This window comes from Gopherus evgoodei, chromosome 6 (genome assembly GCF_007399415.2).
Source record: "Gopherus evgoodei ecotype Sinaloan lineage chromosome 6, rGopEvg1_v1.p, whole genome shotgun sequence".
In the NCBI taxonomy this organism is placed as follows: domain Eukaryota; kingdom Metazoa; phylum Chordata; order Testudines; family Testudinidae; genus Gopherus; species Gopherus evgoodei.
This window is the reverse complement of record NC_044327.1, coordinates 85,658,090-85,677,438: the sequence shown is the minus strand read 5'-3', so window position 1 is coordinate 85,677,438 and position 19,349 is coordinate 85,658,090. Positions and strand designations below refer to the sequence as shown.

Here is a 19,349-nt window from a genome sequence, read left to right as displayed (position 1 = left end):
TTGTTACCCTCTGCAATTTGTTAATATCTTCCTTAAAGTGTGGCCCTCAGAACTGGACTCCAGTTGAGGCCTCATCAGCACCAAACAGACAGGACAATTACCTCCCATGCCTTACATATAAAACTTCTGTTCATTCACCCCAGAAGTATATTAGCCTTTTTTGCAACTGCATCACATTTTTGACTCTCATTCTATTTGTGATCCACAGTAACCCCCTGACCCTTTTCAGCAATATAATCGCCTAGCCAGTTATTCCCCATTTTACAGTTGGGCATTTGATTTTTTTATTCATAAGTGTAGTACTTTGCACTTGTCTTTATTGAAATTCATTATGTTGATTTCAGGCCAATTCTTCAATTTGTCACGGTCATTTTGAATGCTAATCCTGTCTTTCAAAGTGCAAGCAACTTCTCTGTATTTGGTGTCATCCACCCATTTTATAAGCATACCATTCACTCCATTATCCAAGTCATTAATGACAATACTTAACAGAACTGATCCCAGGACACAACCCTGGAGGACCCCACTAGATATGTCCTCCCAGTTTGACAGTAAACCACTGATAACTATTGAGTATGGTCTTTCAACCAGTTATGCATCCACTTTATAGTAATTTCATCTAGGCCACATTTCCCTAGTTTGCTTTTGAACGTGTCATGTGTGACTGTGTCAAAAGCCTTACTAAAATCAAGATAAATCATACCTACTTCTTCACTGCCCTCCCTCCCCCATCCACTAGGCCAGTACCCTTATCAAAGAAGGAAATTATATTGTTTGGCATGATTTACTCTTAGCAAATGCATGCTGGCTCTTACTGATAAATCTACTATACTCTAGGTGCTTTAAAACTAATTGTTTAAAAATTTGTTCCAATATTTTTCCAGGAATCAAAAAGTTAAGCTGTCTGGACTCAGGGGTGAAAGTAACTTAAATCTCTTACTGTACGCAGGCCTGCCAGGCTCCTGAGCAAGCTGGGGGGAGGGAAGGGGGGCACCACAGCCATGGGCCCCCGGAAGGGGTGGGGCCTTGGACAGAAGGGGCATGGCCAGTGGCGCTGGAACAATTTTTAGGGCGAGTGTGCTGAGCTGCAGCCCTCCCCACCCCACCCCGTCTGCATCCCTCAGCGCCCGAGGCTGGGACCACAGCTGGGGGCAGCTGAGGAGCTCCAGGCTGGGGCCAGGAGCAGAGCCCCACGGCCAGGACCCCAGGCAGCAGCAGAGGGCCTGATGGCTGGGACCTGGGGCCAGAAGCTGGGACCTGTAGTGGAGCTCCTGGGCAGGGAGTCAGTGGCCAGAATCCTGGCACAGGGCCACGCTGGGCACAAAGCCTGGGGGAGCAGCAGCACCCTCTGCACCCCTACTTCCCACACCTATGGACAGGGCTGGGGGCCAACCTCCCCTAGCCAGCCCTTCAGCACTGCCCAGCAAGCTTTGTCCGGGGCTCTGTGATTTAAAGGGCCTGGGGCTCCAGCCACTGCTGCGGTAGCCCTGGGTCCTTTTAAATAGCTGGGCCCCGGGGCAGCTGCCCCTTTTGCCCCCCCCCCCCCATCAGCAGCCCTGCCAGTACGGTCCTTAAGGCACTGCTGCGGTAGCGCTTTAACTTCAACTGTGTACCGGCCAGTACTGGCAGCCACCTTCTTACTGGTATGCTATACTGGCTTACTTTCACCTCTGACTGGTCTATAATTCCCTGGACCCCCTTTTTTAAAAATAGGTACTATCTTCGCCCTGCTCTAGTCCTCCTCCATACTCCATGAGTTCTCAAAGATAATTACTAATTGTTTCAGATAATTCCTTAAGGTACCCTAGGGTGCATTTCATCAGGCAATACCAATATGAATATATTTAAATATTCAACTCCCTCCTCCTTGTTGTTAATAATTGTGCGAAGTATCTGGTCACAATTTACCTTTTCTGTGAAGACTGAAGAAATAAGCATTAAACATCTCAGCCGTCTTAACGTGATCCATTATCAGCTCTTCTTCCCTGCTAAGTACAGGATTTACACTTTTCCTTTGTCTTTCTCTTGCTCCAAATGTCTTTGTAAAACCTCTTTTTGTTGCCTTTTAGGCCTGGTCTACACTACGCGTTTATACCGATTTTAGCAGCGTTAAACCAACTTAACGCTGCACCCGTCCACACAACAAGGCCCTTTATATCGATATAAAGGGCTCTTTAAACCGATTTCTGTACTCCTCCCCGACGAGAGGAGTAGCGCTGAAATCAGTATTACCATATCAGATTAGAGTTAGTGTGGCCGCAAATCAACGGTATTGGCCTTCGGGCGGTATCCCACAGTGCATCATTGTGACCGCTCTGGACAGCAATCCGAACTCGGATGCACTGGCCAGGTAGACAGGAGAAGCCCCACGAAATTTTGAATTTCATTTCCTGTTTGCCAAGCCTGGAGCTCTAATCAGCACGGGTGGCGATGCAGTCCCAAATCCAAAAAGAGCTCCAGCATGGACCGTACGGGAGATACTGGATCTGATCACTGTATGGGGAGGCAAATCTGTTCTATCAGAGCTCCGGTCCAGAAGACGAAATGCCAAAGCATTTGAAAAAATCTCCAGACAGAGGCCACAGCAGGGACTCAGCATAGTGCTGCGTGACAAGCGTAACGGAAAGCCAAAGAATCAAATGGACGCTCATGGAGGAAGGAAGGGAGTGGGGACTGAGGACTCCAGCTATCCCACAGTCCCTGCAGTCTCTGAAAAGTATTTGCATTCTTGGCTGAGCTCCAAATGCCTGTAGGGTCAAACACATTGACGGGGTGGTTCAGGGTATAGCTTGTCAATTTGCCCCCCCTCCTCCTCCCCGTGAAAGAGAAGGGAAAAAAATCATTTCTTGACTTTTTTATATGTCACCCTATGTCTACTGCATGCTGCTGGTAGACACGGTGCTGGGGCAATGAACAGCAGCACCTTCTCCCCTACCCTCCCCGGTGGCAGACAGTACAATATGACTGCTATCCGTCGTCATAATCAGCCTGTGAGTGGTCCTGGCTGGCCTCAGGTGAGGTCGGCCGGGGGCACCTGGGTAAAAATAGGAATGACTCCTGGTCATTCCCAGTAGATGGTACAGAACGACTGGTAACCGTCTTCATCATAGCAACTGGGGGCTGAGCTCCATCAGCCCCCTCCTTTCATGTCTAAAGAAAAGATTCTGTACTGCCTGGACTATCATAGCAGCTGGAGGCTGCCTCCCCCTCATTTTATCTCACTAAAAACCTCAGTGTTTCTTATTCCTGCATTCTTTATTACTTCATCACACAAATGGGGGGGACACTGCAACGGTAGCCCAGGAGGGTTGGGGGAGCAGGGAAGCAACGAGTGGGGCTGTTGCAGGGGCACCCCCTAGAATGGCATGCAGCTCATCATTTCTGCAGGATCTGACACGGAGCGCCTGTGCTCTCTGGTACACTGGTTCTCTAGCACACTTGCCCCATATTCTAGGCAGGACTGATTCTATTTTTAGATAAACCATAAAGGAGGGAATGACTGGGGCCAGGGGCACTCACGACAGCAGCAGATGGTACAGAACGACTGACAACCGTCATCTCATCGCCAATTTACAATGGCATGGCAGATGGTACAGAACAACTGATAACCGTCTCTGCTATCTTGCAAAGGCAAATGAATGCTGCTGTGTAGCGCTGCAGTACCGCCTCTGTCAGTGGCATCCAGTACACATATGGTGACAGTGACAAAAGGCAAAACGGGCTCCATGGTTGCCATGCTATGGAGTCTGCCAGGGCAATCCGGGGAAAAGGGCGCAAAATGATTGTCTGCCATTGCTTTCACGGAGGAAGGAATGAGTGACGACATTTACCCAGAATCACCCGCGACACTGTTTTTGAACCATCATGCATCAGGATCTCAACCCAGAATTCCAATGGGCAGGGGCGACTGCAGGAACTATGGGATAGCTACGGGATAGCTACCTACAGTGCAACGCTCCAGAAATCAATGCTAGCCTCAGTACATGGACACACACCGCCGAATTAATGTGTTTAGTGTGGCCACGTGCACTCGACTTTATACAATCTGTTTTACAAAACCAGTTTATATAAAATCAGAATAATCCCATAGTGTAGACATACCCTTATTGTCCCTTGTTAGGTGCAACTCATTTTGTGCCTTAGACTTTCTGATTTTGTACACGTGCTATTCTTTTGTACTCATCCTCAGCAATTTGTCAATTTCCATTTTTTGTAGGATTCCCTTTTGATTTTCAAGTGCAGCGGAAGCAGCCTCTTAGTATCCTTCCTATCTTTCCATCACATCAGGATCGTTTAATGTTATGCCTTTAATATTGTCTCGGAGAAGCTGCTAGCTCTCCTGAACTCATTTATCCCTTAGATTTTCCTCCCATGGGACCTTACCTTCCAATTCTCTGAGTTTGTCTAAGTCCTTATTCTGCTGCTCTCACTCCTCCCTTTCCTTAGGATCATAAAATCTATCGTTTCGTGATCACTTTCACCTACACTGCCATCAACCTTCAGATCTGCAATCAATTCCTCCCTGATAGTTAGAAGCAAGTCTAAAATAGTGTTCCCCTGGTTACTTCCACCATCTTCTTTAACAAAATGTTGTCCCCAATACATTACAAGAACTTTTTGGACATTCTGCGTTTTGCCATATTGCTTTTCCAAGAGATGCCTGGGTAGTTAAAGTCCCCCAGTCCTACCAAATCTGATATTTTGGTTATTTCTATAATTTGTTCTAGAAATGCTTCATTCACCTCCTTCTCTTGATTTGCTGGTCTATAGTAGACCCCCCCCTCCCATGACATCATCTCTCTTTCCTCCCCATTTTGTCTTAACCAAGTCTATATACTTTGTGTTTTTTTATACTCACCACAGATTTTGCATTCCACAGGGAGTTCACAGTATTTGGCCCTACACTGGGGACAGAAATATCCACCCAACGTGAGACCTGGATCACTGTTGTTTTCCAAGTGCCTGGGGGTAGGGAAGGAAGAGAAGAAATCAATACTTTTGAAATCTCTTGGACAAATGTGAAACTGTTGGACAGAACTGGAGAACGAGCATAGAGATTGTCACAGAGTTTGGTGTGATGTGAAGTTGCAAATCAACCAGAAAATTCACTATTAAATACACATTTCCTTCAATGACATAACCATTTAATGAAATGTTACAACAAAACACCAACACTTTACCAGGGTCTTTAATTAAATCCTGGGATTAACCTTCCCATTTTTAAGTAGCAAAATATTCAGAAATTTATTAAGTGTTACCTAATAGATCAATTTCCACTGGTAATGGAGTTTGTAACCCTGTCTCTCAATAAATACTCAAAATAGAGAAATATCATGAGGAGTTCAACAAGCTTTTTGAAATGTGATCCAGGATTTCCAAGAGAGGAAATTCATGCTTGATTTAGCCACCTGCTTTTGACTCAGAAGCCATACCATGCTTTCCCTCAATAACAGAAGAAAATATTATTTTTCCCCCAGATAACTGAAATTTCCTTTACCTCTAGAAAGTGACTTTATAAAAGGCATCCACTATATTATAGTCATAATTTTTCCTCACACAGAGAAACTCTGGTTTTGACTTAAAAACTAAAGATATGCATTTTAATTCTCTCATGGAGTATACACTAGTCTTCTTACTCACATCGATTCATTAGGGTGTGTGTGTGTGCCGCGTGCACAGTCATTGGCAAGTTTTTCCCCTAACAGCACCTGTTGGTTTGGCTGTGGAGCCCCCTAGAGTGGCACCTCCAAGGCGGACCGTCAAGTCTGATACTCTTGGACTCCCCAAGCCAGGTTTCTGGGGAGGTGGAACTGCCGTCCACCCCAGACACCTTTGAGGCAACAAGGGACTAGTTTGCCACGACAGTGCTACGGTCCCCAGTCCTCCATGCCAAGCCTCCAGCGCCACAACATATGGCTCCATCTCAAGGCAAACTGGCAACGCTTCGTCCTTCAGTATCGCCAGCAGAGGCAAGATACCGCTCTGAGTCCCAGCACCACTCGGACTCATGGCACCAGTTGGATTTGCAGCACAGATCCAAGTCATGCCAGTGCTCCAGATTGCAGCACCAATCCTCGCTGCGCAGCAAGTCCCACTCCTGGCTCCAGTTGTCTTGGCACCGGTCGGCCATTCCATGCAGACCCTATTCACGGTACCACTCCAGGTCACAGCACTGCTCTCCAGTCTCATGGCACCGCTTCCCAGCCCAGCTCCGCACCACCCTGGCCATCGCGGTCCCAGTTCCTGTCTTTGGGGGCAGCGTCCAGACACTCTGAGCACGGCTGACCACGGTGAGCCCATAGAAGGCCTGATGTGGGTGCAGGGTTATGGCCTGCGGAGTGGCATGCATCAGTGCAGTAGCCATTTTGGACCCCATGGGAGTACCACTAAGCCCAGGGCACCCAATCCAAAAAGATTCCCATTCAGTGTTCAAACCAAGGGTGCCAGAGGCATCAGCCAGTCGCCCCACCCCTAAGGGTGCTGAGGTTGTACCGGCCACACTACTGGTGAAATCCACCTTCAACAATCTAGGTCTCCGTCTAATCGAGAGCAAGTCGACCCTGATACCAGCTCAAAGAATAGAGCTTATAGGGGCAGTGCTGGACTCGACTTGGGGCAGGGCATTTCAGACAATCTCTGACATCATATGCAGCCTCGGACAGTACCTCACCACCAAAGCAAGGGGCTGCATGATCACACACCGTTGTGCACGTATGTGGTGCAGCATGCCAGGATGAGACTCAGACGTCTCTAGCTTTTCATCAAGGACACGACAGTCTGGACTCGGTGGTCACTGTACCAGCATAGGTCATCCAAGCCCTCGACAGGTGGCTCAATCAGCAGGAAGGTGGAGCCCATTCCTCTCCCCTATGTCAGGAAGTCCTCCAGCTGCGGGAGTTTTGCATAGCCGACTCAATTCACCTGGAGGCAACCACAAGGTCCTTCCGCAACCACAAGTGGTCCATCCAGCTGGACCTCATCCTCATCATCTTCCAGAGGTGGGCAATTCCCCACATCAATCTCTCTGCCACTCGAAGCAACAGAAGTGCCAGTGGTTCTGCTCCTTCCAAAAACCACAGCCAAGGCTCATCGCGGATGCCTTCCTCCTGTCATGGTCCGACTATCTGCTATATGCATTCCCGTTGTTTCCACTCGTACACAAAGTCCTGCTCAAAATCCGCAGGAAGAAGGCGGCAATGATACTAGTAGCACCAGCATGGCCATGCCAGCACTGATATACCACCCTCTTGGATCTGTCGATGAACGTCCTGGTCATGTTGCCGCAGTTCCCAGATCTGATCATCCAGGACCACGGTTGTCTTCATCACCCAGATCTCTAGTCTCTCCACGTCACGGCCTGGAAGCTTCATGGCTAAACCGCAAAGAGCTCTCGAGCTCCGTCAGGAAAGTTCTACCTGGTAACAGGAAGCCCTCCACTAAGGCCACCTATCTGGCAAAGTGGAAGAGGTTTACAATCATTCCTCTCATCCTGGACTATCTGTTACACCTTAAGCAGCAAAGCTTGGCTGCTTCTTCCTTCAAGGTACACCTAGCATGTATCTCTGCATTCCACCCAGAAGCAGCTGGGTGCTCCCTCTGTACCAGCCCCAGGGCTGGCCACTTCCTGAAGGGCCTGGAGTGTCTGTACCCACAGGTTCGGCAGCCAATCCCTGCATGGACCTCAACCTGGTTCTCTCCAAACTGATGGGGCCCCGCTTCAAACCGCTGGCAACCTTCTCACCCCTTTATCATGGAAGGTTGCCTTCCTAGTTGCCATTACTTTGGTGAGATAAGTTCCAGGGCTCAAGGCCCTCACCTCTGACTCTCCATACACTGTGAGCTTAGGCCTCACCCGGCTTTCCTTCCAAAGGTTGTGTCCCAATTGCACTCTAACCAGAACATTTTCCTGCCTGTGTTTTACCCCAAACCACATGCAAGCAGTCAGGAACAGAGACTCCACTCTCTAGACATTCGCCGTATGCGCGCCTTTTAGATCAAAACACATGAAACCATTCCAAAATTCGAACCAGCTATTTTGTGGTGGTGGACCATATGAAAGGCCTCCCAGTCTCGTTGCAGAGGATCTCATCGTGGATTACCTCTTGCATCCACACCTGCTATGAATTAGCCAACGTTCCAGTCCTGGCTCTCACGGATCACTCCACAAGGGCACTGGCATCATCGATAGCATTTCTGGCCCAGGTGCCAATCCAAGAGATCTGCAGGATGGCAATGTGGTCTTTGGTGCATACCTTTGCCACTCACTATGCCATGACTCAGCACGCTAGAGACGATGCAGCCGTTGGCAGAGCAGCGCTCCAGTCTGTGATTCCATAACTCTGACTCCACTGCCTAGGTAAGGCTTGGGAGTTACCTAAATGGAATCAATATGAGCAATCACTCAAAGAAGAAAAATAGTTACTCACCTTCTCGTAACTGTTGTTCTTCGAAAGGTGTTGCTCTCATCCATTCCAAACTCAGCCACCTTCCCCTCTGTTGAAATAACTGGCAAGAAAGAACTGAAGAGGTGCCAGGTTGGCAGGGTTATATATTGAGTGCCATGGAGGTGCAACTCCAGGTGGCTCCACAGTCAACTCAACATGTGCTGCTAGGGAAAAAAACTTTCCGATTGTGCACGCGGCACGCAAACACCCTAATTAGAATGGATATGAGCAACACATCTCAAAGAACAAGAGTTATGAGAAAGTGAGTAACCGTTTTTTTCCTTCTGAAACTTAAAAAAAATCCTCTATTTCCTCTTCTCACAAAGAAGGGCACTCTTACTAATCAAGCTTTCAATTTCACTATACATTATCAATGAAACTAATGGAAGACTCAGTTCCACGTATTCTCTCTTCATCACCACGTTTACGGATGCTGATTTATATTATTTGCTATAGTATAGTAAAAAGTGTATATGTATTGCAGTGGCTTCTAAGGGCACCAGTCTGGGATCAGAGTCCCATTGTGCTAGGCACTATAAAACCACCAAAAGATGATTGCTACCTTAAAGATCTTAAAATCTAAGGAAGTATAAGATAAGAGACAACAGCTGGATACAAACAGATGTTCGCAGTACAAGATAAAATGAGACTATTATGAACAGTTGTACACAGTGACCTGAAGATGACCTCTGTATAAGCGCAAAAGCTTCTCTCTCTCTCACCAAAAGAAGTTGGTCCAATAAAACATATTACCTCACCCACTTTGTCTCTCATTATGAACAATGTCATAAGCAGCGGTCACAGCACACCTGCTGCCTACCCATTTTCATGATGTTTTGTACCTTTCAGTGCATATACAGTATTTTCTAAGTTTATCTAGATACCACAGAATTCTAATAATGCCTAAAAGTAACCATATTTTACTTACGCCATGCTAAATGATGGTTTAGCGTCCTGATCAGAGAGCGAAGCAATGGTATGCTGAGGAAAACCTTAGGAGACAAGAAAAATATTACATCAGTATATGAATTGGTAATATACAACAAACAAACTTCCTATTTGAGTGGAGAAGTTAAAAAGTTAGGGGTTACTGTTTAAAATATTTCATGTTATTACAGAAGTCAATAAACCTTTTCCTAGATATTAAATCCATCGTGAGTGTTCTCTTCCTTCTTCTGCCTCCAAATTCTGTATTGCATCTCCTTACAAAAAATTTTTTTCCCCCACTTAGAGTGAAATTGACAAACCCCAATTTTTTTGGCATACAATTACAGAGAAAATTAGGTGAGATAGTAGAAGAAGAAAGAGCAATGTATTAAAGGGAACTATGGTTCAAGTCAGAAATTAAAGGGAACTAATTTAACGTTCAGACTTCAGAGACATGATCCCTTTGAATGCAGTGTGATGACTAATACAATATTTTTTGGGAGGTCCTAGGTAGCTTCCAGTCCTCCTCTGGTAATTATTTGTATAGCTCATCTCAACTAAGGAGATAGTAATAAGAAAAACTGTAACACTGATTAGACTGAAAAAACAAAAGCTTAAAACATTTAATTATAAGGATGATTACACACAAATGTCTACTTTTTATGTATTTATTCACTTAGACGAATGAAAACAAAGTTGTTTTAAAATGGGGAACAAGCCTGCACAATGGCACTGCAGCAGAACATTGTGCTGCTACTTAGCTTCAGGCTCACTCTTTCAGAATTCTTTTTCTATCACAAGGAAGCAAAGGAGCTCATTCCAGTTGTTAGAAAGGAACAAGCTGACAAGATTTCTCCTAATATATGCCCAATCAAGTTAATCAAGCAATACGGGCATGAATTTAAAAGGCTCGTGGATTTTGGCCTAGGTACAGAAGGCAGTCATCAGGATAAAATGGCAAATAGAAATACAAATGGAGAGGCACACTTTTTAGGTTTATCATCTTAATATTTTACATATCACATTTTTCCACTACCGCACAAAGAAATATTGTGTAAAATTTGTTACTACCCACTTAAAATGGAGTTCTGTCTCTTTTGTTTTAATTCTCAATTTTTAATTTAAATAGCTAAATGGTTTGTAGGTATACTGTTAGATATGTTAAAATCCAATTTGCTAAAACTGAAAAATTAAAGTGAAAACAATTATGCATCAATATGTTTTTCATATTTCAAAGAGCTTCCTTGTTCATATTACTTTCATACAGAAGACACAAAAGAGGATGTTACACCAAAGATTCTTAAATCTTGCACTTAAAATTTAATAAAACAAGATCCTACCCATTCGAATGAGGGAGCATTCAGAACTTGAACTGGCAGGTGGAGGGCTAATATGATGCATCAGCAGCTCCTTATAGTGGCTTTCATCTAAAATTACATGGTACATTCCTACCAAGGAGGAAAAAAAATGCATGACTCTCCGCTGACTCATTTATTAAGAAAAGGTAAGCACCACACTCATAACACCTGTTCAAATAACGTATGGATAATTTTACTGAGAACAGAACCATGAACAAGAAAGAAAAAAACATGGAAAAAATCAAGTTTAGGCAAAGCTTGAAAACAGTTTAAGCAAAAATGTATAATTCTAATAGTGCAAACTATATGGGATGTTACCTATAGTTACTGCATTTTTTTTTTTAATATACAAGTATGACTGCGTACCTCTAAAAGCTAGATAGTGAGAGCCTACTTTTCCTTCTCCACGCTAACTAACCATTGTAGTCACTAATGGTAATATATATTTATTAATTTTTATACGATGAAGTTTGCTTACAGACTTTTTCAAGTATCCTTATTTCTTTAATCATCTCTCTTCCAAATCAGCAACTATGGTTACATATCAAATTTACTGAATTTGTATGACTTCTTTAAACGGAGGGAGCAATTATGAAACAGTCTCTTAACACAACAGTACGTTCAAAAAAATACATCCTCCTTAAACATCAGAATTTATTTTTTAAAAATTGTCATATCTTTCAGACTTACTTTTAGACTTAAATGACTATTACTGACATATGTTCAGAATCAGTCTATATACTTACCACCTGTTTCTCGGGCAAGTACAGTACAAACTCGAACTTCAGCAGATAGGCCAATGACAGATACTCTGATCTTAACTGCTTTTAAACACTTCACATAGAAAAACAAAAAACACTTGAATGCATCAGCAGAACTGCAAACTGTAAAAGGTATATAAATATTCAATTTAAAAGTAATCACAAAAATGATGCATCAACATTTTTTTTTAAAAGAAGTACTAATTCTTTACTTCTATACCTTAATTAGATCATAGATATTAGATGGATCACACGTTGTCAGGCTACTGAAAATAATCAAAACCTCTCTGCTTGTATGTCCTGGCATGTGCCTATAGAAGGTAAAAAGATGTATATTTAAATTAGCTATAAACTAAGAATATAACAATTACATACACGTATGTTGAAGTCTGATGCTGTGGCTTTTTAAGACTCCCCAAGAGTAACATTTCCTAGTACTCAGTTGTACAAAATTCAGAAAAACACATGGCTAATGCCCACAAACACCAAAGGATGCTGTAAATCCCTCAGAGAGCTGCTCCCACAATAAGGTCATACTTCTCCAAAAATCTAACCTACTGAAATAACCCTTTCAAGTTGATGGCTTGTTATAGTTCTTGAAGTTATCCCACCACAGTCCTCCAGGGAAAAATTAGATTAAGTCTGACACGACCACAACAAATCATCTCCGAGCATTTTTCTTTTTTTTTAAACCCATTATTCTGTGGTCAATTCGGACATGCAAATCTATGATCTCTTTCAGAGAGAGTGGATCCTCACTGTCTAGTGTCTTTCTGTCTCTCTCACTTCCACATATCAGAATACAGCAAATGTTTTAAGATCATATTTTTTCTTTTCTTTTCAACTCTCTATAGGAAAACAAATCATCATCAACTCAGACAACAAGCTTCTTGTATTTCCTTTTAAGGCTTTTAACAATTTAGAACCACTCTAAATAGCCATCCTTGTAACTTACTGCAACGTCCACCACATCCTTTACTGTCATTGTTCTTGGCCTTTCTTGCTCACCAGTTAGACTCTCCCTCAAACATCCATTCTTTCTCTCATGCCACTTATTTACCATGCAAGCTCCCTCCCAGCAAAAAATCTAAAAAGCTACTATTTTAAAACTCACTTTTCATGTGATACATACAAAACCCAGCCAGATGACCTTGCCGCAGGTGGAAAGCTATGACTGTTCCTCTTCCTCCTCCTTCCTTTTCTCATATCTTTAACTAACCCCCCACTCCTGCCATTCCCCCAGACCCTACCTCTACAGCCAAATTCAAAATAAATAGTTAAAAATAAAAAATAGGAAACTAACAAAATTGATGGTATTTCATCATCCTGTTCGTTTACCTGTCTTCTATATCCCCATTTCCAAACCTTCATCTGTTATTAGATTTTATCCTTTCTAGGACAGGGGCTATGTTGTCTTCAGCTGTGTTTGTACAATACCCAGCACAATGGGGCTTGGATCCTCAGTGGGACCTTTACAGATGATTAATTATTTTTTTAATTATGATAAACTGCTCCTTTTGCTATAGTAACCCAGGTTCCATTTGTCCTAGCCTCATAGCTGAGTTCATTAAAACCATTCCTACAGACCATTACTTACACCATTTTTCCCATTTGACTTTACAGCTTTGGATTGCTCCATGAAAAGTCTGTTCATATCGGAGGAGCTGAGCCACTTACTGTGCAGAAAACAAAATTGTAATATGTTCTTTGCTTTAATGGATATGCAGTTAAAAGTTCAAAATCTGCACTTTTCAGCTCTTTGCATGTAACAGCTGTGGTCTTGCCTACCTCTTCAAAGAAGAGACTGAAATCCTATACAGAAATACTCAGAATGTTAATTTTGGCAGTAACTGTTTCTCTAAGGTGCTGAAACGGAGTGAACCAAAAGACAAGGGGACATTTGATCTTTATATTATAGGTAACTAACAGTTATGTTTTGTTTATATGTTTTGATAAATACTTTGTGCTCTTATAGAGACAAAACCAAAGTTTCCCAGTTCTTACTAATATTAAATAATGCTTCCAATTTTTCCTAACAACAATTACATACTCCCATCTGAACAGCAACATAAACAGATTTTTGTCTGGGAATATTAAATGCTTTAATTTTTTATTTTTAAATGACAATTCTTCGAGTGATTGCTCATATGCATTCCAGTTAGGTGTGCGCGCACTGCGTGCGCGTTCGTCGGAAGACTTTTTTACCCTAGCAACACTCGGTGGGTCAGCTGGGTGCCCCCTGGAGTGGCGCTGCTATGGCACCGTATATATACCCCAGCTGACCCGGCCACCCTTCAGTTCCTTCTTACCGCCCGTGTCGGTTGTTGGAACAGTGGAGTGCGGCTTAGCTGACCTCCACCTTCCCTAGCTACTTGTAGTTTTCTCGTTATCGTGTACATAGTTATTGTTCTTTTATATATAGATAGATAGATAGATAGATTTAGTTGTAAGTTCTTACATTAATAGTTAATTTAGTACTACTTAGTGGGGTTCGGGGAGTAGCCCCTTCCCCACACCCGGCGCCGGAGCTCATGCCCACCTCATCGGGTTTCAAACCACGCTTGGACTGTCACAGGCCGATGCCAACAGGAGACCCACACGACTCCTGTTTAAAGTGCCTCGGGGAATCGCACAACAGGTAAGTGCCCTTTTTGCAAAGCTTTCAAGCCACGAACTAAAAAGAAGCAGGACATCAGACTAAAATAGCTCCTCATGGAGGTGGCCTTGACACCGCCACCTTCGGCACCGAGCGCCGGTCAGTCGGTGAACAGAGGCACCCCTACAGCACCGGATCGCACCGGCACGCCTAAGGACTCTCGGCACCGGCCGACACCGAAGTCAACTCCGCGTCACTCCCTCTCCCCAAGGTCAAAGAAGGCCAAGACTTCTGCTGCCTTGGCTCCAACTATGCCTCAGCCAGAGAGCGCGCCCAGTTCGAACTGCCCGGCGCCAATACCTGCCGCGGCACTGACTAAATCGGCACCGTTGATTCCGGTCTCACAAGGGCCGTCGAGTCCGGCGCCTCATAGGTCCCCGGCGTGTACCGCGGTAGAGCTCACCATGCCATCCACGCTAGAGGCGTATTCGGCGGCGAGAGACTTAATTGCCTTGATGGACTCGGCACTGCCTCTACCCCCAGCACCGCCGGTGCGGGTAATCCAATCTCAGGGCAAGCCAACCCTGCCTAGACCACCGTCCGTCGGCACAGCAGACCGGCACCGCTCAAGATCGCGGTCCCGTAGACGCTCCAGGTCGAGACACCGCTCCCGCTCTCGACGCTGCTCGCAGTCCCAGCACCGTTCCCCTACACGGCACCGGTCAGACTCCCGCTCTCCACCTCACTATCCACGGCACCGCTCCAGTTCTCGGCGCTGATCCAGGCACTGTACCTCTCGGAGCCGTTCACACCAGAGAGACTTGATATCTCGGTCGACCTCCCGGCACCGGTCTGGTCGCAGGTCCAGATCTCGATACTGCTACGAATACTGGCACCGGTCCCCATTAAAGACAGTCGTCAGTGTCCTCTCACGCGGATAGTTATTATGACCAGGAGTGAGATACGGAGGTGCCTTCCAGGGTCTTCCAGGAGGTCCGGTCTGAACCCGGGCCCTCACCAGTGGTCCATTTGGACACCCTGGGCGTACCATCAGGCCCAGGGTGCCCCATTGCTTCAGACCCGCTCCGCTTCCTCAGAGCATCGAGCTCCAGAGGCCACCATAAGCTGTCCCTCTCCAGCTGGGACAGAGGAGCTGATAACCCATCCACCAGATTCCCTGCTACCGCTGGAGCAGGAGCCGACCCAGGAGCAAGAGGCCATCCAGGACCCGCTCATCCCCGGTGTATCGTCCTCTTCCTCCCCAGATGAGGCAGTGGCAGGGACCTCATCATCATCAGGGCCCCCGCCAATAGACCTCAGAGCCCATCAGGACCTCCTTAGGAGGGTGGCGCTCAACATCAATCTTCCCGTAGAGGAAGTCCCGGAGGTTGAGGACCCAGTTGTCAGCATCCTGTCAGCAGATACCCCCACTAGGGTGGCTTTGCCTTTCATCAAAACCATCCAGGCCACTGCTGACACCTTATGGCAGTCCCCAGCCTCCATTCCCCCTACGGCAAAGGGAGTTGAGAGAAAATACATGGTGCCCTCTTGGGGGTACGAATATTTATATGTTCATCCTCCTCCCTCCTCATTAATTGTCCAATCAGTCAACGAGAGGGAACGCCATGGCCAACAGACGCCAGCCCCCAAATCAAAGGAGGCTAGGCGGATGGACCTACTGCGCAACAAGGTATATTCGGCAGGTGCACTGCAGCTCCGGGTGGCCAACCAGCAGGCTCTCCTGAGCCGTTACAATTACAACACCTGGGCAGAGGTGGGTAGATTCACAGATCTTCTACCCCCGGACTCTCGCCAGGAATTTGCCGCATTTCTTGAAGAAGGAAAGAAGGTGGCTAGAACCTCCCTCCAGGCTTCTCTCGATGTGGCTGACTTGGCAGCCAGAACTCTGGCCTCAGGTATCACCATGAGGCGTATCTCATGGCTACAGGTCTCCAACCTGCCACCTGAGCTCCAATACACCATCCAGGACTTACCCTTTGATGGCAGGGGTCTGTTCTCTGAAAACACTGACCCCAGGTTGCAGAGTTTATAAGGACAACAGGGTCATCATGCGCTCGTTGGTCATGCATGTGACCCAACACAGACCCTTCCGGCCCCAACCTCACCAGCCTTACTTTGTGCCCCAGCAGAGACAAGACTTCAGCAGAAGGCGCAGGCGGGGTGGCCGTAGACGCCAGTCCGGACCCCAAGGGGGTCAAAACAATGGCCCCCCAAAAGCACCTCTGAGGCCTAAGTCTACCTTTTGAAGGTACACACGAGGACGGTGTAACAGTTTCAGGACAGGATCCTTCTCTTCCCTTCTCCAACCGCCTTGCCTACTTCCTCTCGGCTTGGTCCCAATTGACCTCAGACATCTGGGTCCTACGGACGGTGAAACAAGGATACCACCTCCAATTTGTTTCATCCCCACCTTCCCACCCCCCAAACCAGTCCCTCTTCAGGGACCCTTCTCACGAGGGAGTCCTCTTACAAGAGGTGCAGTCTCTCCTCGCCGCAGGAGCAATAGAGAAGGTACTACCAGACGAGAAGGGAAAAGGGTTTTACTCCCGCTACTTTCTGATCCCCAAGTCCAAGGGAGGCCTCAGGCCCATCCTAGACCTGAGAGGCCTCAACAAGTTTATGGTCAAGTTGAAGTTCCGCATGGTCTCTCTGGGGACTATTATCCCGTCCTTGGATCCTGGTATGCCACCCTCGATATGAAGGACGCGTACTTCCATATCGTCATCTTCCCTCCACACAGGAGGTATCTTCGCTTTGTAGCCAGTCACCGGCACTTCCAATTCACGGTCCTCCCCTTCAGCCTCTCTACAGCCCCAAGGGTGTTTACAAAGTGTATGGCCGTCGTCACCACCCACCTCCGCCGGCAGCAGATACATGTATTCCCATACCTGGAAGACTGGCTCGTCAAGGGAACCTCCCACACTCAGGTCAGACAGCACGTGAACGTAATCACGGACCTATTCTCCCGGTTGGGGCTGCTCCTCAATGCCGAAAAGTCCACACTGGTTCCCACACAAAGGCTGGACTTCATAGGGGCAACCCTGGACTCCACTCAAGCCAGGGCCTACCTACCTCAGCCACGTTTCTAGACACTCACGGCGATCATTCAAGGACTGCAGAACTCCCCGGTCACCTCGGCTCGCATGTCTCAGCCTACTAGGCCACATGGCCGCCTGCACTTATGTGACAAAATATGCCAGGCTCCGCCTCCGGCCCCTTTAAACGTGGCTCAATTCGGTCTACCGTCCGGGCAGGGACCCAAAAGACGTTCTGGTGACTGTTCCCCCGAGCACCTTATGCTCCCTTGACTGGTGGCTGACTCCCACCCTGGTGCGTGCAGGGCTACCGTTCCATCCACCACAGCCCTCGCTGTCCCTAATGACAGATGCGTCATCTCTCGGGCGGGGGGTCACCTTCGTACCCAGGGCCTTTAAACATTACAGGAGCTGTCGCTCCACATAAACGTCCGGGAGCTGAGAGCAGTCCGCCTCGCGTGCCAGGCGTTTCAGCAACGTCTTCATGGCCATTGTGTCTCGGTGTTTACGGACAACACAACGGTCATGTATTATATCAACAAACAGGGAGGGACTCGCTTTTCTCCCCTGTGTCAAGAGGCCATTCGACTCTGGGACTTCTGCATAGCCCACTCGATAGACCTGGTAGTGTCCTTTCTCCCAGGGGTTCGGAACACTTTCGCGGATTAGCTGAGCAGATCCTTCCTCTGTCACGAATGGTCGATAGACCAGATGTTATTCATTCCATCTTCCAGAGGTGGGGTTTTCCCCTCATAGACCTGTTCGCCTCTCGCATGAACAGGAAATGCCAAACGTTCTGCTCCTTCCAGGGTCTCTCACCAGGATCGATCACAGATGCATTCCTCCTGTTGTGGGAGCACCATCTGCTCTACGCCTTTCCACCGTTCCCTCTGGTTCACAAGGTCCTAATAAAACTCTGCAGGGACAGAGCACATCTAATCCTGATCGCGCCAGCATGGCCCAGACAGCACTGGTACACCACACTGCTCAACACTGGACAACCCGATTACCCTAACACTCCTTCCAGACCTCATAACGTAGGACCACAGCAGTCTTTGCCACCCGGACCTGCAGGCCATTCACCTCACGGCATGGCTTCTGCATGGCTGAACAGATCGGAGTTATGCTGTTCCGCTTCGGTACAGCGTGTTCTACTAAGCAGCAGAAAGCCTTCCACTCGGTCTACGTACCTGGCCAAGTGGAAACATTTCTCCTGCTGGTGTGCATCGCAGGATGTTACTCCTTCTGAGGTCTCGATCCCCACTGTTTTAGACTACCTTTGGTCTCTTAAACAACAGGGCCTGGCAATATCTTCTCTGAGGGTGCACTTGGCGGCTATCTCCACATTCCATCCCGGAGAAAGTGGCCACTCCGTGTTTTCCCACCCCTTAGTTACTAGATTTCTTAAAGGCCTGGAACGTCTCTACCCCCCAGTATACCGCCCTGCCCCCACCTGGGACCTCAACTTAGTCCTAAGCAGACTTATGCATCCGCCCTTTGAGCCATTGGCGACTTGCTCACTCCTATACCTGTCGTTGAAGACAGTCTTCCTAGTGGCCATTACATCGGCCAGAAGGGTCTCCGAACTTCGAGCGCTTACGGTGGACCCACTGCATACTGTCTTCCACAAGGACAAAGTACAGTTGTGACCTCATCCGGCGTTCCTCCCTAAGGTAGTGTCAGCTTTCTATAGCAACCAGGACATCTTCCTCACGGTCTTCTTTCTGAAGCCTCACTCTTCCCGACGGGAGCAACAGTTGCACTCCTTAGATGTCCGTAGGGCGCTCGCTTTTTATATCGAGCGGACAAAGCCCTTCCGAAAATCCCCCCAGCTGTTCGTAGCAGTCACTGAACGGATGAAAGGTCTACCCATCTCCTCCCAGAGGATCTCCTCCTGGGTAACGGCGTGCATACGCACGTGCTATGACCTGGCTCACGTCCCCTCAGGCCATCTCACGGCACATTCTACCAGAGCTCAGGCTTCATCAGCCGCCTTCCTGGCCCACAAGCCTATCCAGGAGATATGTCGTGCAGCGACCTGGTCTTCGGTCCACACCTTTGCTTCGCACTATGCTCTAGTCCAACAGTCTAGAGATGATGCAGCCTTTGGCTCAGCAGTTCTGCACGCTGCCACATCTCACTCTGACCCCTCCGCCTAGGTAAGGCTTGGGAATCACCTAACTGGAATGCATATGAGCAATCACTCA

General features: G+C 47.0%; 1 protein-coding gene across 4 annotated transcripts in view; it reads right to left on the bottom strand.

The window, feature by feature from the left end:
- The window catches only part of LOC115653048 (general transcription factor IIH subunit 2), a 33,230-nt gene that overhangs the window by 6,451 nt on the left and 7,430 nt on the right, over window positions 1–19,349 (bottom strand). For 3 of the 4 annotated variants that reach the window (XM_030565683.1, XM_030565682.1, XM_030565684.1), the window contains 5 exons: window positions 11,711–11,801; window positions 11,476–11,563; window positions 10,712–10,819; window positions 9,373–9,436; window positions 4,859–4,962 (listed from right to left, as the gene is read on the bottom strand). In XM_030565683.1, the coding sequence (XP_030421543.1) occupies window positions 4,859–4,962; window positions 9,373–9,436; window positions 10,712–10,819; window positions 11,476–11,563; window positions 11,711–11,801 (455 nt within the window). The remainder of the gene's footprint in view (window positions 1–4,858; window positions 4,963–9,372; window positions 9,437–10,711; window positions 10,820–11,475; window positions 11,564–11,710; window positions 11,802–19,349) is intronic. The other variant, XM_030565685.1, reaches the window with a different exon arrangement.